This window comes from Galeopterus variegatus, unplaced genomic scaffold (genome assembly GCF_000696425.1).
Source record: "Galeopterus variegatus unplaced genomic scaffold, G_variegatus-3.0.2 Scaffold1127, whole genome shotgun sequence".
NCBI classification, from domain to species: Eukaryota; Metazoa; Chordata; class Mammalia; order Dermoptera; family Cynocephalidae; genus Galeopterus; species Galeopterus variegatus.
This window is the reverse complement of record NW_007727238.1, coordinates 272087-293880: the sequence shown is the minus strand read 5'-3', so window position 1 is coordinate 293880 and position 21794 is coordinate 272087. Positions and strand designations below refer to the sequence as shown.

General features: G+C 44.5%; 1 protein-coding gene across 2 annotated transcripts in view; it reads left to right on the top strand.

The window, feature by feature from the left end:
* USP11 (ubiquitin specific peptidase 11) overlaps window positions 1-20024 on the top strand; it is a 22731-nt gene extending 2707 nt beyond the window's left edge. Inside the window, exons 2-21 of one of the 2 annotated variants that reach the window (XM_008574993.1) lie at window positions 11989-12098; window positions 12276-12406; window positions 12760-12877; window positions 13264-13409; window positions 13556-13617; window positions 13743-13839; window positions 14165-14338; window positions 14429-14587; window positions 14962-15186; window positions 15323-15406; window positions 15516-15610; window positions 16305-16511; window positions 17208-17263; window positions 17447-17692; window positions 17785-17855; window positions 18127-18239; window positions 18767-18916; window positions 19012-19127; window positions 19316-19404; window positions 19495-20024. In XM_008574993.1, coding sequence (XP_008573215.1) covers window positions 11989-12098; window positions 12276-12406; window positions 12760-12877; window positions 13264-13409; window positions 13556-13617; window positions 13743-13839; window positions 14165-14338; window positions 14429-14587; window positions 14962-15186; window positions 15323-15406; window positions 15516-15610; window positions 16305-16511; window positions 17208-17263; window positions 17447-17692; window positions 17785-17855; window positions 18127-18239; window positions 18767-18916; window positions 19012-19127; window positions 19316-19404; window positions 19495-19632 — 2587 coding nt within the window. In that variant the 3' untranslated portion in view covers window positions 19633-20024. The remainder of the gene's footprint in view (window positions 1-11988; window positions 12099-12275; window positions 12407-12759; window positions 12878-13263; window positions 13410-13555; window positions 13618-13742; window positions 13840-14164; window positions 14339-14428; window positions 14588-14961; window positions 15187-15322; window positions 15407-15515; window positions 15611-16304; window positions 16512-17207; window positions 17264-17446; window positions 17693-17784; window positions 17856-18126; window positions 18240-18766; window positions 18917-19011; window positions 19128-19315; window positions 19405-19494) is intronic. The other variant, XM_008574992.1, reaches the window with a different exon arrangement.
* Window positions 20025-21794: the final 1770 nt, after the last annotated feature.

Here is a 21794-nt window from a genome sequence, read left to right as displayed (position 1 = left end):
ACAAAAAGGAAAGAAAAAAAAAAAAAAAAAAAGAAAGAAACAGCATTCTTCCTGGGGGAGAGCATAAGTCCCTCCCTGGGCCACTGTGAGGAGGTCCAGTGCTCTGCGGCTTTGTAAGACTACTGCTGCCAGGGAGTCAAAGTGATCTAGGAGATTATCTAGTTGATCTGTTTGGTTTTTTTTTAGGCTTTTGGCTAGCTCCTGCTCATGAGTCATTGTTTGGATGGTCGTGCAGAGGAGCCAGGAGAATTGTTGTAGAAGTATAGGTCCTACGGATAGCAGAAGGAAAATTATTACAAAGGGAATTAGGATGGGTAGCAAAATGGGTAATAGCCATGAACCAGCCCTTAGACCATTTAATTGGCGTAGTTTTTAGGTTTGTAGACTTTTCAAGAATATTTTGGATATGTTTTTGTTTTTGTTTTGACTTTGTCAGACTGGTTAATGTAGAAACAACAGCTTTCTTTACGACATAAGCATGTGTCGCCTTCTGTAGCAGTAAGTAGGTCTGAGGCCCTCCTATTCTATAGGACCACTTTGGCTAGTGAATTTGATTTTGAATGGTGGTAAGAGTGGAGGTCATCTCAGCCCTAGAGTCAGAGAGGACTTTTGATAGTTGTTGGAAATGGGTTGGGGTAGTGTTAACATCAGCTATACCTGTCCCTAGAGCTGGGGAAATTCCTAGGGTAGCCAGTAAGGGAATGAGGAGTGGAGCAGCCTGATTATGCTGGGTCATAGAAGAGAGAATTTTCGCAGGAAGGGGAACCTGAATAGTTTGATTGTTTGGCAGTAAGGTAATAGTGGGGAGCTGGAACACTAAGGTGCAGCTGCCAGATCAGTTAGAGGGAAGGCAGAAGTAGGATGAGATGCCACAAAGGAAGCAGACACCCTGGGTAGTAAGACAGAAGCTGTAGGTGAAAGTGGCTAGTCATGAGACTCGTTTATTTTTTAGGTACCATAGGGAGTAGGATCTGGAGAGGGTGATGCCAGTTAGGGAATGTTAGGGAATGTTGGTGGAGGAAGAGATAATAGGCATGTAGGAGTGAAAGAGAGTGGAAGGGTTTAGGGAAGAGCATAGTGGAAAACTGTAGATGTAGGCTCATGTTAGATCTTGTCCAAGTAGTTAGGTTAGTAGGGTATGTTGAAGTTCATTGAGTTTGGGTAGAAAGACAGATCTAGCAATTAGTTTACAGGGAAGAATGTGACTGGATTAGAAGTTGTTGTGTAAGGTTTATGAAAAGGATCTAGCTATTGATTTGACGGCTGGACTGAGGAGTGGAAATATTTGTGGCGAGGATGAGTAGAAGAAGGAGTGGCCCAAATATTATGGAGTATATTTGGCAAATAGGAGGATGTAGGTAACAAAAAGTAAACCATTGTAGCTGATCTAAATCGAAGTTGTTGAAATTTTTCTGGAGGTATAATGCAGTTACAGCCACCCAAAGTCCATCTACTGAGGTGAGAGGGTGTTGATGAGGGCACCAAGAGAGGTTGAGGTATAGGATATGAAGGAAGGTTTTTAGATCTTTTAGCATAGAATTGATGGGAAGTAAGGAGTGTCTGGAGTAATAATCAGATTTGTAATCAGATTTAAATGATATGTCAGTTACAGCAATACAGGGCATAGTAAGGTGGGCAGCAGGATGGAAGTAGGAAGAGAGTCAGAAGGCCCAGCAGTGAGAAGAGGCCAAGGATTGAGGCAGCTGTGCCGTTACTCATCTGTAGTAGCCTGTTTCTCTGGTATTCAAGAGAGCCAGACAGTAGTTGGGCCGGTGTTGATTATTCTGTAAGAGAAGGGGGTGACAGACTTTGGGAGGATGAGTTTCTTTTAATAGACCGGCCTGGAGTGGTTGTTGAATAACTGGCTTAAGTGTCTGGAGTCCCTCTTTACTGACTGGATATTGGGCTTGGTGAGGGAATGTGGAAAGGTTTTTACCTTGTATCTGTAGTGGGGAGCGGGGGGGCGGTGTTTAGTGATAGAAAGAGTAGGGGGTAGGGTGTTAGAGGGGAGAGGTGAGTCTGGGTGGCATAAGAGTAGAAGAGGTTCAGGTGGGTTTGGAGTAAAGTATATGGATGGCTGGAACTTGGTGAGGATGTCCCTTTGCAAAATAGAAGTAGGGCAACGTGGAATGACTATAAACTGATGTATGAAAAGTACTTTTAAAGGAATACATGGTAGAGGGGAGGTGACCTTTCATTCGAATGGAATTTCTCCCACTCCCTACAACAGAAATGGAGGAATCAAAAATTGGCTTGAGGGCCGGCCCGTGGCTCACTCAGGAGAGTGTGGTGCTGATAGCACCAAGGCCACGGGTTCGGATCCCTATATGGGGATGGCCGGTTTGCTCACTTGGGAGAGCGTGGTGCTGACAGCACCAAGTCAAGGGTTAGGATCCCCTTACTGGTCATCTTTAAAAAAAAAATTGGCCTGAATATTCTGGAAGTACCAAGTGTGTGGTCTCCGTATCTACTAAGAAAGAAATTTGCTTACCTGTTACTGTCACTATTACCAGGAGTTCAGAAGTGGTGATACGCATGGCAGAAGGGACTGTAAGCCCGGCCCTCGTGGTCTTCAGCGGCTTATAGCCGCTTCAGGTCAGATAACTCCAAACAGATAGCTCCAAACCGGGCTCAGTAGGGGTTTTTGGAGGGACTGGAATAGGCCCAAAGACTCTTTTACTACAGTTGACTCCCCAATGTCCCTCCTCACCACACAGGCCTCGGGTTTGGGTAGACACTTGCCTAGTGCCCTTGGTTTACCACGTTGAAGCAGTTACCTTGGGGAGCAATGGGAGGCTTACCCTGAGCCTTGACTTGAGGCGTTTGTGGTTTCTGGTTTTCCCGGATAGCAGCAGCCAGCAAGTGGCATTTGATTTGATTATGTTTTAGTTTTTGAGTTTAGATTCCTCCTCTCTGTTTCAGGGTTAAAGTTGGTATATTATATTACAGTCTCGGTGAGGTGAGACAAAAAGTGCAGTGTTCGTTAGGTTCCTGAGTTAACTTTCTTGATTTTGTCATAATTGAATGCCTTAAAGAAAACTTTTAAAAAAAATCTTTTATGAGATATGTGAGCCATGTGATCTCTCTTTTTTGTATCTGCAGATTTTAGTTGATAGTTCCAATTTGGGTCAGTTTGTTGGGATGGCCATGGGACCCAGAAGATGCTGAGTCAGATCCTGAGTGTGTATGGTGTCTGTATGGGCTTGGGCTGCAGTCCAGACTTGCTTCTACTCCTCCAGGTTTAGAGTGGAAGAGAGGATAACACAAATGTCATGCCAAGTGAGATCATAGGATTGAGATATTGGCATCCCTTTATATCCATATCATTGAAGGAAAAGGGAACATGGACCCTAACAATGTGCTCAGCTCCTGCTACTTTTCGGTCACCAGGTTGTAAATGACCAAAAAGCACAAACTTAGTTGTTCAAACCCAAGCATACAGACCTTTCATACAAAATATTGGCTTTTTATCCTTGAGTCATTTTTCACATCCAAATGGTACTTTTTAAATAAACAAACAGTGTAAAAGAATGTTACAGAGAGAGAAGATGTTTGAAAAGGGATATAGCAGAAAAGCAAGGAAGAATGCAAATTACACCATGTTCAGCATAACTAGGGAAGGAAGCCTGCAGGCCGGCCTGTGGCTCACTCAGGAGAGTGTGGTGCTGATAACACCAAGGCCATGGGTTTGGATCCCTATATAGGGATGGTCCGTTGGCTCAGTTGGAGAGTGTGGTGCTGACAGCACCAAGTTATGGGTTAAGATCCCCTTACCAGTCATCTTAAAAAAAAAAAAAAAAAAAAATCCTAGTGCTAGGTCAGAGATCCTCCTTGGCTACGGCCTGGGCCTTCTCGATTGGGGACACCCTCTGGAGTTAGCAAGTTAGTTACCCACAGTTCTCAATGGAGACAAGCAGTGAGATGGAGGACGCTCACTCTTTGCCTTTCTTCTGGGTTTTCTTGCCCTCACTCTTTCAAAGCTCATTTAATGGGGAATAATCAGTTGACTCCTCCCAAGACCACCCCTTTGGGGTGCCTACTTAAAAATCTCGACCCTTTGGGTCTCACAGCAGACATACAGCCAAAACATTTATCTTCTACTGCAATTCCGTTTGGCCACAATACAAATTACCCAACGACTCTCAATGGCCTGAGAATGGCACTTTCAGTTTTAATACTCTCTGGGATCTGAACTTTTATCATCGAAACGGAAAATGGTCAGAGATTTCCATGTCTAGGCTTTCTTTACTCTCCATTCTAGACTCTCCCTTTGCCAATCATGCAATACCACTCCCCGTTTTGGGGTAACACCATGTGGCCCATGACAGAACTAATCACTCTATCACTGGGTCACAAACCGTGCCATTTTGCATCAGACTATTAGGATAGACAAAGAATATACAGCAAATTAGGCTACATGTCTTAAAGGCATCACACAGTCTTAAAGGCAAAAAACAAACAAAAAAAGGTTAAAAGGAGCCAGTCTTTAACAGGGTTTGTTTAGAAACTGCAGGGCTCATTTAGCAACACCGTATATGTAACATAAAAAGGAAAAAATCAAACTATGTTTTTCTTTTCTTTTCTTTTTTTTTTGTCCTTTTGTCTTTTTCCGTGTCCGGCAACGGATCGCAACCCTCAGTGTTGCCCCCGCACCGGACCGGGGACCGGCAACGGGACCGCAACCCTCGGTGTTGCTCCCGCGCCTCGCTCAGCCAGTGAGCGGGAACCGGTCTGTATGTGGGATCCGAACCCTCGGCGGGAGCGCAGCCACACTTCCCAAGCGGCGCACTATCCAGTGCGCCACCGGGCCGGCCCCCTCAATGCGTATCTTGATAAATCAGCTTGTTTTACTGATTTCTTTGCTAACCAGTGCTTCTTGAAATTTACTGCTTCTGAGTTTATTCTATTTCTCACTGAGTTACATCTCGTTATTTTCATTGTAAAATACGTAAGACCTAAAAAGCCTATATAAAATGTTTACGCAGCCCAAATTGACAGACATCCTATTAAAATAAATGGCCTGTACTCTCCAAAAATGTCAAGGTTGTGAAAGACAAAAGCTGAGGAACTGTTCCAGGTTAAAGGAATTAACCTCATAAAATAATTTTTTCTCTTTTACTGTAAAAGGCAATGGAAAAATCAGTGAAATTTGACTAAGATCGATGGATTAGATATTAGTAACTGCTGATTTCTTGATTGAAATAACTGTAGTCATGAAAGAGAATATCCTTGTTTTTAGGAAATATGTACTGAAAAATTTAGGGGTAAGGAACCATGGTGTAAGCAACTTATTCTCAAATGGTTGAAAAAATAGCATATGTAAAAATGCATGTACTGGGGTGGGGAGAGTGAGAAGATGTTGGTCAAAGGATACAAAATTTCACTTAGACAAGAGGAATAAGTTCAGGAGATCTATTGTATATCATGGTGACTATAGTTCATAATAATGTGTCGTATACTTGAAAATTGCTGAGTAGATGTTAAATGTTCTCACCACACAAAAAGATGTGATGTAATGGATGTAATGGATATATTAATTATCTTGATTTAGTCATTTCACAATGTATACATATATGAAAACATCATGGTGTGCACCATAAATATACACATTTTTTGTCAATTTTAAAATAAATAAATTTTTTTTTTTTTTTGTCTTTTTTTCGTGACCGGCAACGGATCGCAACCCTCAGTGTCGCGCCCGTACCGGACTGGGACCGGCAATGGGATCGCAACCCTCGGTGTTGCCCCCGCACCTCGCTCAGCCAGTGAGCGGGAACCGGTCTGTATGTGGGGTCCGAACCCTCGGCGGGAGCGCTGTCGCACTTCCCAAGTGGCACACTGTAGCAGTGCGCCACTGGGCCGGCCCTAAATAAAAATTTTTAAAATGTATGTGAAGAATCCAAATTAGCAAATGGGTAAAATGTTAGATTTGGAGGATCTGGATGAAGGACATATGGGAAATTCTTTGTATTATTTTTGCTATTTTTCTAAGTATTTTAAAGTAAAAGATTAAAGAATAATAAAATAAAAACACATGAATTCACCACCCAGGTTAAGATTCAGAACATTACCTTAAGAAATCCTTCTGTGCCCCTCCCAGATGGGAATTCCCCCTCCCTAGTCCATGGGAAACTTATCCTGAATTTCGAGTTGTCTCTTCCTTTTCTTTCATGTTTTACCACCACTGTATGCATCCCTTAAATAGTATTTGTTGTCTAAGCTTTCACTTTATATATATGGAGTATATATATGAAATCATACTGGATGCATACTGTGAGCCCTTTTCATCATATCAGGTGGTAGGTACATGGTACACACATGACATCATTGGTGATGTTAACTTTGATTACTTGGTTACAGTGATGTCTGCCAGGTTTCTCAACTGTAAAGGTACTATTCTTTACATATGCAGTAATTGTTTTTAAAACATATATCATGTGCATCCATTCCTCAAAATGTCCTAACAGTTTCCTGTCTCATGCAGTATAAATGCTAAAATCCTTACAGTGACTTGCAAGGTGGTACACTGCTTCCATTCTGATTTCTTCGCACACCCCTCCTCTGATTACACACTCCCTTCCTCTCTCCATCAAGGGCCAGCCATATTGGACTCTTGCTGGTCCTCAACATGTCAAGCCGTAGGGCCTTTTTGAGTGGTTTGCTCACTGTACAGAGTTCTTTTATTTATTTATTTTATTTTATTTTATTTTTCCTTTTTGTCTTTTTTTCGTGACCGGCAACAGATCGCAACCCTCAGTGTCACGCCCGTACCGGACCGGGACTGGCAACGGGATCGCAAACCTTGCTCAGCCAGTGAGCGGCCGGTCTGTATGTGGGATCCGAACCCTCGGCGGTGGGAGCGCCACCGCGCTTCCAAGCGGCACACTGTAGCAGTGCGCCACCGGGCGGGCCCTATTTATTTTATTTTTTAAAGATGACTGGTAAGGGGATCTTAACCCTTGACTTGGTGTTGTCAGCACCACGCTCACCCAGTGAGCAACCGGCCATCCTCATATGGGATCCGTACCCATGGCCTTGGTTTTACCAGCACCACACTCTCCCGAGTGAGCCACGGGGCGGCCCTGTACAGAGTTCTTTTAATAATAGAACCAATGAAATGTATATCCCTGTTACTGGGAAGATGAGTTGAGATTCCCCAAATGAAGAATACAAAACCAAGCAATGTTTTTCTACCATTACATCATAGCTACTCAGCAAGGAAAAGCCTCAGACCATCTCAAAAATAAGCTATAACCAGAACATTTTATAGCCAAGTTGGAGATGTTCAAAGGGCCTCAAGACTTTGGTTCTTGCCCCTTCCTACCTTTACAGACTTGTCATGATTGTATCATTGACAGATAAGACATGAAATCCTATCATCCTTGGAAGTACCCTTTAAAATTACCCCACCAGTACCACCAGGTTTCCTTTTGGGGTGATGAAAATGTTTTGGAACTAGGTAGAGGTTATGGTTGCACAACATTATGAATGTACTAAATGCCACTGGATTTTTCACTTTGAAATGGGTTAATTTTATTATGTGAATTTCACTTCATTAAAAAAATCGCCATGGCAATGTTGCTTTATTACTGAAGCCAGTTTATCTCTGCTATCGTGGGTATTACCATGGAGCATTTTTGCTAAACTCCACCTGTTTTTATGCTTATCTATTTAGGTAAGAGTAAAGAATCTCAAGGTTCTTTAATTTGCTGTCCATGTTATAGGGTTTGCTGCAGTGGTCAGGAAAGAGGTGTATATAAAGCATTTTGAGGTCATGGACTAACTGCAAAACATATACCTTGTCTCGGTATTAATATTTGTACCTTCTGTCTTTTTTCAGCTCTCAGATGTGGGCAAGGGCAATTAATTAATTTGGTCATCTGAACTGATTTAATTTCTGAGAAAAGCTTATATGTTAAGAGTAAATATGAATCTATGATAGTACAACCTCCTTAAAAATTTTTAGTTTTTCTTTTTGAGGATGAACCAAACAATTAAATCAGGGATAGCTGAGGGAGTCTCTAGCAGATGTGTTCAGGGTGTGGATAGTTTCCTAACAGAGGTGAGCATTCACGGGGCTCTCCTTGTTCAGGTAAAGGAAGGAGGGGGGGTTGGGTTCAGAGTGTTGCACCAGCGGAGGTGACAGGTGATGTGTGAAGGGAAATCAAGGCTGGCTCACAGGAGGTTAAACCTAGAAATGTTGAGGAAAGATATTTATTTGTATTAGCATATCTAATTGCATATGATTAACTGTAATTAACCCAGGAAGATAAGCTTTCTGTTTGATTTGCATTTTTTTAAATAGTAAGTTTGAAAAATGAAAGAGCTCTTAAATTTTAAATGAATTAAAATTTGGAGAATTTTAGATAGATATGATTATTACTCTTATCCTTCTTTTTGTGGGGTGAAGGAGAAAATCTTTGGGTTATCTCCCAAAGATAGTTTAGGCATAAAAGAACATTTAACAGTGTTATTATCCTAAATCTGGGACCTGAATTTGGGAAAAACAAGATATAAGTTGTAAGTAAAGATAAGAAATATTTACAGTCGACTTTGTAAAAACACACAGCAATAAACAACAAAGCTTATTAGGAGCTTAGTTTTTTTAAATCAAGGAATCTTTTTAAAAATGAGTTAAGATATTTAAAAAAATAAGAGTATGTCAGAAAGCACCAAGAGTTAACAATAATTTGGTGACAAAAAAGGAATTTCTAGTCTGGACATAAGGTAACATAGTGGACCCAAATTGTAATTTTCCTCCTTTGGTACATTATTTATGTAACAATTTACAGTAAGGGATTTATTAAAATGCCTTTATTTGGGCTGGCCCGTGCCTCACTCGGGAGAGTGCGGTGCTGATAACACCAAGGCCCCGGGTTCAGATCCCATATAGGGATGGCCGGTTCGCTCACTGGCTGAGTGTGGTGCTGACAACACCAAGCCAAGGGTTAAGATCCCCTTACCGGTCATCTTTAAAAAAAAAATAATAATAAAAAAAATAAAATGCCTTTATTAAATTATGTATTTAAGCTTATACAGGTAAATAATAAATTTTGTACAACAGTGTTATTTTACATTTATCATCTGAATAAAGTAACAAGCTTTTAATAAACAAGTAGGAAACCATACTTCTTAACAAATCCATATTTCTATTTCTCTATAGTTATTGTATCTAGTATAATTAACCATTTATATAAATTGTTAGCTTAACTAAAACAACCAATTTTCTTTTTTCCAAACAAGAGAAGACTAGAGGACAGAAAATAAAGAATTATTTAGTAACGTTCCCATAAGCACGTATTTCATATTATTTTAACCAATTTGAGGAAGCACAAGCATAAGTGACTTTAAGGGCCAGTTGGTTAGAACACAGCCCTGTAACACCAAGGTCAAAGTTTCGGTTCCCCATACTGGCCAGCTGCCAAAACAATAAACAAAAATGGGGGGGCTGGTGGGTTAGCTCACTTGGGAGAGCATGGTGCTGGTAACACCAGGGTCAAGGGTTCGGATCCCCGTACCAGCCAGCCACACACACACACACACAAATAGAATTTTGAGAATGGAACTGAGACCACCAGAGATGGGAAAGGGGGGAGGGGGATGGAGAGAGAGAGTTAGCAATAAATTGGTAAAGGACCACAAAATACAATTATATTATATAATGTTGAATATACTAATTATCCTGATTTAAGCATCATGTATTGTACACAGGTATTGATATTCAACACTGTAAAAAAAAAAGAGAGAGAGAGAGAACACCTTCAGAGGGCTTGTATGAGGTCAGGGGAAAGACCACAGAGGTGAGGTGGGGTGTGGGGATTGTAGCCTGAGCTGAGAACGGACTACTAGGTGGAGTGAGTGGCTACCTTTGGCAGGAAGAGAAGGGGGTGTGATTAGAAAGGGCATTTAGGGGCCTTCTGGGGAGCCAGCAATGTTCTAGTTTTTTAATTAGATGGTAATCACATGAGCATTCTTTTTATTATATCCCATTAGGCTGCTCATTTGTTTTATTAAATTTTATGTATGTGTTAAATTTCATAATAAAATGGTTTCAAAAAGAGGAAAAAAAATCATGACTTTAGCAAGATCAATTGTATTTCTGTATACTAGCAACAAGAAATTAGAAAGTTAAATGTTAAAGGATAGCATTTACGATAGCATCCCCCCAAATCGAATACCTATGAATAAATATAATAATATGGGTGTTCTTGATACAATGATAACTTTGTCATGACTGCCACCTGGCCTGACAGATTGTAAGTCATCTTGATTTCAGAGATGTTACAATGTGTTGGATTTTTCTTGTGTGTGTCTTTGAATTGAAGCGATATGGTAATAATATTATGTGAAAATTTGTGTAAAACTTCAGTCCTCAATGGAGCCTTTAGAAATTCAGATTGTAGCCAGGTTTGGAAGTTTTGCTTATCCACTATAAAGAGTGGTTTTTAATGTTAATTTTTATTAAAAATCTGCTCTTAAAAAGAGGTTGAGCAATGCCTCCCCTTGCATTGAAGGTACCATTAACCATAAATTAGCTTTACTGAATAAATTAACCTCATAGGCTATGGAGGCAAGTAAAGCCGTGAAGGAGGGATTGAAGGTGTGTATGGTGGTGGGTAGTGTTGGCGATGGAGTCTTCTGGGTGAGTGATGGGAGGAGGTCTGTGGCATGAGCCACCGGGGCAGGGAAGGTGTGTTTTCACTGGTGTGAGTGATGTGGTAGGGTCTGTGGGGATCAGTATAGCAAAAACCAAACAAAACAGGCAAAAAAAGCCCCAAACCAAAACCAACACAAAACCCACACAGAAATGTTTGTGACTAAGATTTTTCTATCCCTCCATCCCTCCACCTGTCTGATCCTTTTATGATAAGGGAAAGTTGACATTTTAAAGAATCACATTTATCAGGTTAAATTGCTGGAAAACCAGCCAATGGAATGCTATGTACATTTCATCAATTAGGTTATGTGTGTGTGAATGTGAGAGGCGGATTGTATGTCTATGAGCATTTATATCTCCAAAGCCTGGGATCAGAAGAATAGTAGCTAACATTCATTTAGCACTGATGATATGTCAAGTATTTTCCAGACTTTAGAATTTCTCAACATTTTACAAAGGCAAATTTCAACATAGTCCTAAATGTTTATCCTTGTGCATGTAAGTTCCTCCTTTAAAAGAGAGCTAAGACTGGCTGGTTAGCTCACTCAGAGCATGGTGCTGATAACACCAAAGTTCAGGGTACAATCTCTGTATTGGCTAACCACCAAAAAAAAGAAAAAGAAAAACAAAACGTAATAATAAAAGAGAGCTAGGTGGACTGTACACTGAAAAATAGCTAAGATGGTAAATTTTATGTTAAGAGAGAGAGCTAGTCATAAGCTCAGAAATTTATTATAAAGCCAAAATAAATCCTAAATACGAAAATGATGAAAAATGGCAATATGCAATTTGTGAAAGAAAACTTGATGATTCTCTTTAGCATTTAACATTTTTTTCAATTTCTGAGCATATTTTCAAAATTTATCAAATCATTTCTTAGCTTAAGAAGTTTGCTTCTGTTGATACATTTTTTTCAAATGATGCACACTTAACAAATGGCTAAAGGCTTATAACATTAGCTACAAATGACGGATATTTTGAGCCTAATTTAACTATGTTGTCCCACAGACTAATACAAATTAATTATCTTTTATTTTATAATAAAACCTCATGTTTCCAGCACTATGGGTGTGGGTTTTTTGTTTGTATGCCATTATTGAGCACACTTCTGTTTTTAATCAAATCTCTTAGTATCCTAAGAAGTTGGGTTTCCTAATATACAAATCTGAGTATCACTGAATAAATTTTGCTTCTAATTTATTTTTATATGATGCTGCTACTTTTCATCTTGAATTATAATGTGTTGATACTTTTAATCTAATAGCCATGGGAAGTTGTATGACTAACCCCCAGATAACCATATAACACCTTGTTACCTCTCTGGGCCCCAGGTTCCTTGTGGAGCAGCACTGGTATAAACAGTGGGAGGTATACGTGCAGGGAGGGGACCAGGACTCCGGCACCTTCCCTGGATGCATCAACAATGCCAAGCTCTTTGAAGGTAGCAGGCCTCTGCCTCCCCACATCAACCTAGCCCCGGAGTTCTTGTCCCCTTGTCCCTACAAATGATCATAAGCCCATTCTCTGTGCTCGGTTGTTGGTCTGATGGCCAGAGTGATTCATTGGTTCCCTTCCCTGATTCTTCCTCTGCCACCCCCACCCCCACCCCACCCTGCAGATCAGATAAATTGGCGCCTCAAGGAGGGACTGGTGGAAGGCGAGGATTATGTGTTGCTCCCAGCAGCTGCTTGGCATTACCTGGTCAGCTGGTATGGTCTAGAGCATAGCCAGCCACCCATTGAACGCAAGGTATAGTGGTTCATGAGGGTGTTTGGAAGGGGATAGGTTCCGTGGGAGGTCAGGTAGGAGAAAAGTCTTATAGACCCAGGATGGGTCCAGACCCATGTGTACATGTGTCTCCATGTGTGCTGTTTAGATATACCTGTATCTGCGTTCCTCTCCCCCTCATAGCTCATTATATGGGTAAATTTGTGTGTCCGCTGGGTGTATTCACCTGTGCGCCTCCTTACAGATCATTGTATTTGTGTCTTTGTATGCTCTGTGTGTAAGCCACAGTGTGTGCTCCTCTAATCTCAGAGTCTTGTGTCTGTGCATGTATGCAGCATGGATACACCTGTGCATGCACCCCTCTACACTTGCAGGTCATAGAGCTGCCCAACATCCAGAAAGTCGAAGTGTATCCAGTAGAACTGCTGCTTGTCCGGCATAGTGATATGGACACAAATCACACTGCTCAGTTCAGCCACACAGATTCTGTTGGTGAGTCTGAGGATCATTGAATGAGTTGGCATTCCCAGCCACAGGTCACAGCTCAGTGACTTGAGGTACATGGGATTAGGCTGTGGCAGACTGAGAAAACACTGATCAGATTTTGGAGGACCAAGAAGGCATTGCCCAAGTTGGGCAGAGGCATCAAAGGGGTCTACTGGAGTCTCGAGGTTATGTGAACTGCTACATTCCAGTGGCAGAGGATATTTGCTGGGGATCTCAAGTCCTGAGTGTGGGTCAGTCATTTGGAGATTGATCAGAGACTCAAGGTATTGACTAAGTATGTGAGGTCTGTGGGGATAAGTCAGGAATACCAAGATGGGTTGTTCATTCTGGGTATCAGGAAGACCTTGAATGTGCTCCATTACCCTTCACAGAAGTAGTATTGCGCACAGCTCGGGAGCTTTTCCTGGCAGACCCTCAGGAAGAGACGCGTCTTTGGGTCAAGAACTCAGAAGGCTCTTTGGATCGGTTGCGCGACACACATGCCACAGTGCTTGATGCTGCCCTCGAGACTGGCCAGGTAAGGGTGAGGAGGGCTTTTCTGCTTAGGTGGATTGGCAGATAGACTCTCCTGGAAGTGCCCAGGTTTGAGGAAGAGAGGGCTAGGTGCCCATAAGGCCCTCCATTAATGCCTTTTCTTCTCTTCTTTCTCTTCCTCTAACCCAGCTGGTCATCATGGAGACCCGAAACAAAGATGGCACTTGGCCCAGTGCACAGCTGCATATCATGTGAGCCCTTGGGGTGTCTGGTCCTGAGTGGAGGCATCCTTCAGTAGGCAAAATGACTGAGCCCATGAGCACATTGCAGCTACATGTAGTAGGCCCTCAGCTAATAGTTTCTCATCCAATTCCAGGAACGTGTTCGAAGAGGATGAGGACTTCCAAGGCCAGCCAGGCATCTGTGGCCTCACCAATCTGGGCAACACATGCTTCATGAACTCAGCCCTGCAGGTTGGGTCATTAAAGCCCACAGGGGTGGGCTTCAAGAGTTGGGGATTGAGGACAGAGTTAGGGGCCCAGGGGGACTGCAGGGTGAGGTTGGAAGCTAAGGCCCAATAGGTCTAAATTGACATGCCCCCATTCGTTTCTGAAATATCAGTACCTCCTGCTTTCTCTTTTCTTTTCTTTGTCACTACATTTTTTCCTCTTCGTGAAATATTAATATTTTCTCTGCCCCACTCTCCTCTCCCTCCTGGCTTCCTTTTTTCTGTTCTCACTTTGGCCACCTTCTCTCTCCTCTTCTCTGCCTCATGCACCTGGCTTCTGCTCCCTGCAGTGCCTCAGCAATGTACCACAGCTCACTGAGTACTTCCTCAACAACCGGTACCTGGAGGAGCTCAACTTCCGCAACCCACTGGGCATGAAGGGTGAGATTGCAGAGGCCTATGCAGACTTGGTGAAGCAGGCATGGTCCGGCCACCACCGCTCCATTGTGCCTCATGTGTTCAAGGTATGACTCATCCCTGGGCACCCCCCACCCCCAACTTTTCTTGGCTCTCTTAACTCCCTCTTGCTCTAACGGCCCCGCCCATCTTCTCAGACCAAGGTTGGCCATTTTGCGTCCCAGTTTTTGGGCTACCAGCAGCATGACTCTCAGGAGCTGCTGTCATTCCTCCTGGATGGGCTGCATGAGGACCTTAATCGGGTCAAGAAGAAGGAATATGTGGAGCTGTGCAATGCTGCTGGGCGGCCAGATCAGGTAGGCTGCTCCTGAAAGTACCCCATCCTGAGAGTCCCCTTAAACCACTATGATCTCTGCCTTAGGGATTCTTTGGCCTCCCTAGGATATCCAACATCCCACCATTTTCTTTTAAGTTCCTCTACCCTGACCTCAACTCCAACCTCAGTCCCAACCCTAGCTCCAACGCCACATCTGCCCCCACACCCAGCTTAGAGTTAACCCCAACCCACTCCAACACTCACAGTGAATATAGTCTCCACATATCCCTAGCTGTACCTCTACCTCTGGACTTTAACAGCAGCCTTACTCTTCACCTTGGACGAATCCACCCCAAACTATGGTTTCCTTCTGCCCTGGGCAAGCCTCACCACCCTCCATGGTACTGTCTACAGGAGGTCGCTCAGGAGGCCTGGCAGAACCACAAACGACGAAATGATTCTGTGATTGTGGACACTTTCCATGGCCTCTTCAAGTCCACCCTGGTGTGCCCTGATTGTGGCAATGTGTCTGTGACCTTCGACCCCTTCTGCTATCTCAGCGTCCCACTGCCTGTCAGCCACAAGAGGGTGTTGGAGGTCTTTTTTATCCCCATGGATCCCCGCCGCAAACCAGAGCAGGTATGGGGGAAATGAGGACATGGGGACATGATGAAGGACATGTAGTCAGAGTCTGATTACTCTGCCCTACCTAAAACTTTCCTGATTAACTCACCACAGCCCTATTGATCTTTTGTTGATACTGTTCCTCCTGCAGCACCGGCTTGTGGTTCCCAAGAAAGGCAAGATCTCGGATCTGTGTGTGGCTCTGTCTAAACACACGGGTATCTCACCAGAAAGGGTGAGACTCTCTGCAGATGGAGGCTGGGTGGGATTCAGGGTCAAGGAGGCAGAGAAGTCTGGGGAGACCTTGCAGACTGACCAGCACCCTCTCTACATCCCATTCCCAGATGATAGTGGCTGATGTCTTCAGTCACCGCTTCTATAAGCTCTACCAGCTGGAGGACTCTCTGAGCAGCATCTTGGACCGTGATGATATCTTTGTGTGAGTGAAGGCATCAAGGGGAGATGGTGGTTCCTCAGGAACCTGGTCCACTTCCTTTTGTATGATCCTGCCTTAACCACCTTCTCTCTTCTCCTCTGCCTTATTTGCAGGGCACCTGCCCCACACAACTTTGGCCATGTGCCTTGGCAGGTTAGGGGCTTGGGGCTGTCAATGGAGTAGGGTGACAGAGCCTTATACAGGCTGTCTTTGGGTGTTTTTCTCCTCATTATGGGAGGGAGGCCACAGTTTCTTATTTATTTCATTCAGCACTTACTAGGCCCCTCCTGTGTACCATATGCTGGGCTGAACTCCTTATTCTATTGCAGTCCTCAAACACAGAAAGAGATTTTTGAAAGAACATAGGAGCATTCAGAAAAAATTTTAAATCTTTGGGTAACTAAAAACTAAAATTGAAAGTGCTTCATGAGTAGAAAAGTTCTTTGTAAATCAAGCAGTAGTTTACAAAAAGAAAATGGTTTTTAAAGCACTCTGATAGCACCAAAGTACTTTATAAAATAGCACATAAACAAAGTGCTCTGTAAATCATTTAACAGTTTGTAAAGCACAAAACATTTGGTGACTTTTCAGATCCTTCGAAAAATATCTTCAGGCTGTGAGCAGTGAGTGGGTGGAGCAACTGGTGCAGTGTCAGGGATGCCTTGATCAGGCCTGACCTGATGTCCACCCCCCACAGATATGAGGTATCAGGTCGGATTGAGGCCATCGAGGGCTCAAGAGATGACATTGTGGTTCCTGTCTACTTGCGGGAGCGCACTCCAGCCCGAGACTACAACAACTCCTACTATGGCCTGATGCTTTTTGGGCACCCACTCCTGGTGTCAGTGCCCAGGGACCGGTTCTCCTGGGACGGTCTATATAACGTCCTAACGTACCGGCTCTCGTAAGTGTCTCCTTCCCCGGGGGCAGGGGTGAGGTTGGGTCTGAACTTAGACCTGGGTGTTTAGCTACTTATTTGACACCTTCCCTTCAAGCAAAACACAGTTCAAACTTAACATGACCATAGAAGAACTTGTAGGGTTTTTTCTTTCTCTTGACCATTGGCTTCGCTACTGCCTCTTAGGTGCTGGGGATACAGAAGTGAACAAGGCAGACAAAGTACAGATGACTTCATCTTATACTTAATTGTCTCCTCCTTGGAGAGACTTGGTTATTTGTATTTTTACTGATAGATTTTCATTGTGCCTAAAATCCAGAGTTCTTACCATAGCAAGCAAAGCAATACATTATCTGGGTTAACCTTTCCTCCCTCATTTTACACTCAAAAGTCCATTCTTCAGACGCCTTCCCTGATGGAAATTTACAGCAGGTGGTGTGTCTGTTTGCCAGTGGCTTGTTAGACTTAAAATCCATACCACTCCTGTGGCACACAAGATCCTACATTCTCAGGCCACTGCTGACATCTTCAGCCTCTTCATGCATTTATATGTCACCTCCTCAGACCTTCTGGGCCTGTAATTAAGAACAGTTTATGTGAGGGTTTACCAGTGGCTTCCCATCATCTTTAAAGTAAAATCCCAGGCTCTGCCCCCACTGTCCTTTTGCCCCTCCCTTGGGAGTCTCCTCTGCTCTGTTGCAGACGCTACGTGACCAAACCCAGCTCAGATGAGGAGGAGGACGATGGGGATGAGAAAGGTGAGGGAGAGGAGTGAGAGAGGGTCGACAAGGAGGAGGGTCTATACAGGTGGTCCTGTGACCTGAGTGGGGATGTGGGTCAGACCTGGGATAGGTCTGACCCACACAGGGTTCACCTAAATGTGCAGTGCAGTTCAGCCTCCAGGGCTCACCCTTCCCCTCTTTGACATCCTCTCATCCTAGATGACGATGAGGAGGAGGACAAAGATGACCTTCCTGGGCCCTCGACTGGGGGCAGCCTCCGAGACCCTGAGCCAGAGCAGGCTGGGCCCAGCTCTGGGGTCACAAGCAGGTGCCCATTCCTCTTGGACAACTGCCTTGGCACATCTCAGTGGCCCCCAAGGCGGCGGCGCAAGCAACTGTTCACCCTGCAGACAGTGAACTCCAATGGGACCAGTGACCGCACGACCTCCCCTGAAGAAGTCCATTGTAAACTCCTTTGGCTGTGAGCCAGGGTTGGGAAGGTGGAAGGTGGGATTTCCTAGCAGCAGGACCCATGACCACCTCTCCCTCACTTCCAGCCCAGCCGTACATTGCCATTGACTGGGAGCCGGAGATGAAGAAGCGTTACTATGACGAGGCGGAGGCTGAGGTAAATGAGATCCCAGGGATGTGGGGCACTTTAAGCTCTCACCCCTCAACTCTTCACATGCCCCCCACTACCCCAGCCCCTCCAGCCGGGAACACAGCCAAGAGATAGGGTCCAAGTCCAGCCCAGCCTTGGAACCTAATACCCGCTGAGAGCTCCAGAGCCTCAGGTTCCTAGTGCTCGGACCCACTCAGCATGTGTCATCCACGCCTCTCCCTGCTTCTCCACCCACCCTCATACCCAGCCATCCGGCCCTCTGCTCACCCAACCCTAGGGCTATGTGAAGCATGACTGCGTTGGATACGTACTGAAGAAGCCTCCGGTGCGGCTGCAGGAGTGCATTGAGCTCTTCACCACCATGGAGACCCTGGAGAAGGAAAACCCCTGGTGAGGGGCCAGCATGGGGTTTGTGGGGTTTCATGGGGTTTCACTACCTGCCCAGGCCCCTGTTAGCTGCCTAAACATACTTCCTTCCACTCTCCCCGTCTCTCAAACCCTTCCTGCGACACTAGCCAGCAACACCCCAAGCATATTCCCACCTCAGAGCCTTTGCTTGGGCTGTACCAAAGAATTAAACAGGAGGCAATCAATAAATACCTGGAATGAATGTGACTAAAATATGAAGAGAGGAAACTAGAGGGATAGAGTCAGGCAGACTAGCATCTTATGGACCAGAAATCAAACAAAATTGCAAAATAGTACAAAAGCATTTACAAAAGGCAGTCAGTCAGTCAGTACTTGATGAATGAATGAAAGGGTTTTAATGTGAAAGAGCAAACTAGAGTACCAGGCATGCTGAAAGTAAGAGCAGCTTCTCTGTGGGCCAAGCATGGCACGTGAAGGCCAGATAACACAAAGGGTGTGCAGTAGGTGCTCAGAAAATGTCTATTTACTGCCTTGGACTCTGTCTGTAGGTACTGCCCTTCTTGCAAGCAGCACCAGCTGGCCACCAAAAAGCTGGACCTGTGGATGCTGCCAGAGATTCTCATCATCCACCTGAAACGCTTTTCCTACACAAAGTTCTCCCGCGAGAAGCTGGACACCCTTGTAGAGTTTCCTATCCGGTCAGGGGCCAGGGGGAGGATGGCTGGGCTAAGGCAGGGAAAGGGGCTGGGGGCAGGGCATACCACACTAGTATTAACCCTCTCCCCACCCACAGGGACCTGGACTTCTCCAAGTTTGTCATCAAACCACAGAAGGAGTCATCTCCAGAGCTATACAAATACGATCTTATTGCGGTTTCCAATCACTATGGGGGCATGCGTGATGGACACTGTATGTGCAAGGCTGTGGGCAGGGACATGTCTGGGGGGTGGTCTGGACTGGGAGGGTCAGGATGTCCCCAGTGGGTGAATGGGCATGTGAGCCGGTGGCAAGGTTATCAGGGTTGGAAGGGTGAGAGTGAATCTGGATGCCTCTCAGGGGCAGGAGGGTGGGTGAGGATCTCTTCCCCTCCCTTTCAGACACAACATTTGCCTGCAACAAGGACAGCGGCCAGTGGCACTACTTCGATGACAACAGCATCTCACCTGTGAATGAGAATCAGATTGAGGTGTGACTTCTGTCCTCCTTCTCCCCTTCTTCCCTTCTCCTGACTCCACTCCCCCACCCAATCCATACTGACTCCTGTCTCTCCCTGCAGTCCAAGGCAGCCTATGTCCTCTTCTACCAACGCCAGGACGTGGCACGTCGCCTGCAATCCCGGTCCGGCTCGTCTGGTCCCCCAGCCTCCCCTGCCTGCAATTCCCCACCCAGCTCTGAGTTCATGGATGTTAACTGAGGGGCCCTGAGTCCTGCCACAGGGAAGGAAGCCCTCTCTGCCATCTTGCTTCTTGTGTTTTCCCCTATTCTCTTCCCCGTGTTAGGTGCCCCCGCCAGGCACTACAGGCTTAGTTGTGGCTACTGTTCTCCTGTGCCGCTCGCTGCGATGATCTCTCTGGGAGGAAGAGGCCCTATCTCTTCCCAAGAGTGTGCTCCCTGCCTGTGTTTGCCCCTTAGAGCAATAACCTACCCTCTTAGTCTCTATTTATGGTTACCCCTTCCCTCTTTCCCAGCCTGGAGTGTTCTGAGTGGGTGATGGGGGTTCACCTGAACACAAGAGTGTATTTTCTTATTGAGACCCTGTATCTTCTGCTGTGTGGGTATATATATAAAACACCAGTCTGTCCTTCACTCAGCAGTGTGGTTTTTCCCCTCGGACTTACTAAGCATCAGTTTTATGCCTGTGTTCTGGGTGCTTATTGAATGCCAGGTGTGTGGTGGATGCTGCTTTGAGTGCTCATTGAGTACCAACTGTGTGCCAGGCACTGTTCATTCCAAGCACCAACTGTATGTCCGTCTGGTTTTTTCAAAAGTGTTTTACAAATATTGACTCATAATCCTGACAATCTCATGCGGGAGTTGTCATCTCCATTTTCATAAGGGGAAACTGAGATACAGAGGTCAAGGAATTGCTCAGGTTCTATCAGGTCAGTATATCTCATCAGTTACCTTGGAGTCGGTCCCTGGAGGGGGTGTTTGGCCTGTGTGGACCCAGGACTGCAAATCTTTCTGCAGACATGAGCTGCACTACAGCTGATGTGGAAAGGGTACATCTGGAGCAGGCAGGCATCCATGTGGCAAATGTGTGGTTTCAGGACATAAAGATACTCACCAGACCGCCTCAACAGATGCCATACGAGCACTAAACATCTCCCACCTGACCCCTCCCAGAGAAGCCAACTGTCACCTCTGAGAAACAGGGATCCCGTGAGGTGAAGTAGAGAGGACAGATGTATGGCACCTGGACGTAAATAAGCTACCCGCTACTTCACCCTGAGGGAGGGAATCCTGATCGGTGGCATCTGAGGGCCAATTCCCATGGTCAAGGCCTCCACACTCCCCCAGACTGCTACCTTTGCCCATATAAAGTGAATCCATTTAAAATAACTGCCCTGGGCAAACCAAAGACAAAGGTATCTTTTTTTTGTTTCCAGTGGCTGGCCAGTGACCTTGGTGTTATAAGGCTGTTGTCTAACCAACTGAGCAAACCGGCCAGTCCAAATCAAAGATATCTTGAAACAAGACAACATGCATTAAGACTCAGGAGAAATGAGAGACAACTGACACAGTTACACGGAGACTCCTTATATGCGAATGATCAGACATCTATGTAAGACAATTATGCTTACTATGGTCATGAAGATAAAAATCATTAAAAGTGAACAAGAAGGGCTTGTCAGTTAGCTCAGTTGGTTAGAGCAGTGTTATAACGCCAAGGTCTAAGGGTTTCGATCCCACTACTGGCCAGCCACCAAAAAAAAAAAAAAAAAAAGATTTAAAATGGTTAAAAATGAAAATGAGTTAAAAAATAAAATAAAATAAATAACCAGGTAGAAGTGATAGACCTGAAATAGATAACAAAATTTAAGAAGTTAATGGATGGGTTTAACAACACAGTAGACAGAGCTTAAGAGAGAATTTGTGTAAATTGGAATACAGGTTAAAGTAAGATACGCATCTTCTAAAATATTTTACATTAGACTAATATTTTGATAAACTAAGGGTATCAAACTAAATAATTGAAAAAGTTAAATTTCAAACAAATAGGGGAGGAGTAGAATGCTGAATAATCAATCCAGAAGAAGGAAAAAGGAACATAGAACAGGTGGGCAAATAGAAAGCATTACACAAAAATTTACAAATAAAGTTTCTGCTCCCTTTCCTTCAAGGGAGGGATCTGGGAACTGGGCTGCTGCTCCAAGACTGACCAAGACTGCCAGCGTGCCAGGGAAAGGGTGAGGAGCAGTGAGGGGGAGTCAAAACAGTACAAAACTCTCTTACCATTTTGAAGATGTTTCTCTTTTGATTGGATACTCAGTTACTGTAAACCTTTGACTGTTTTCCAGAGCTCCGACACAGTTGGTTCTGATGATTCTGCTTGCTTTTTTTTTTTTTTGATGT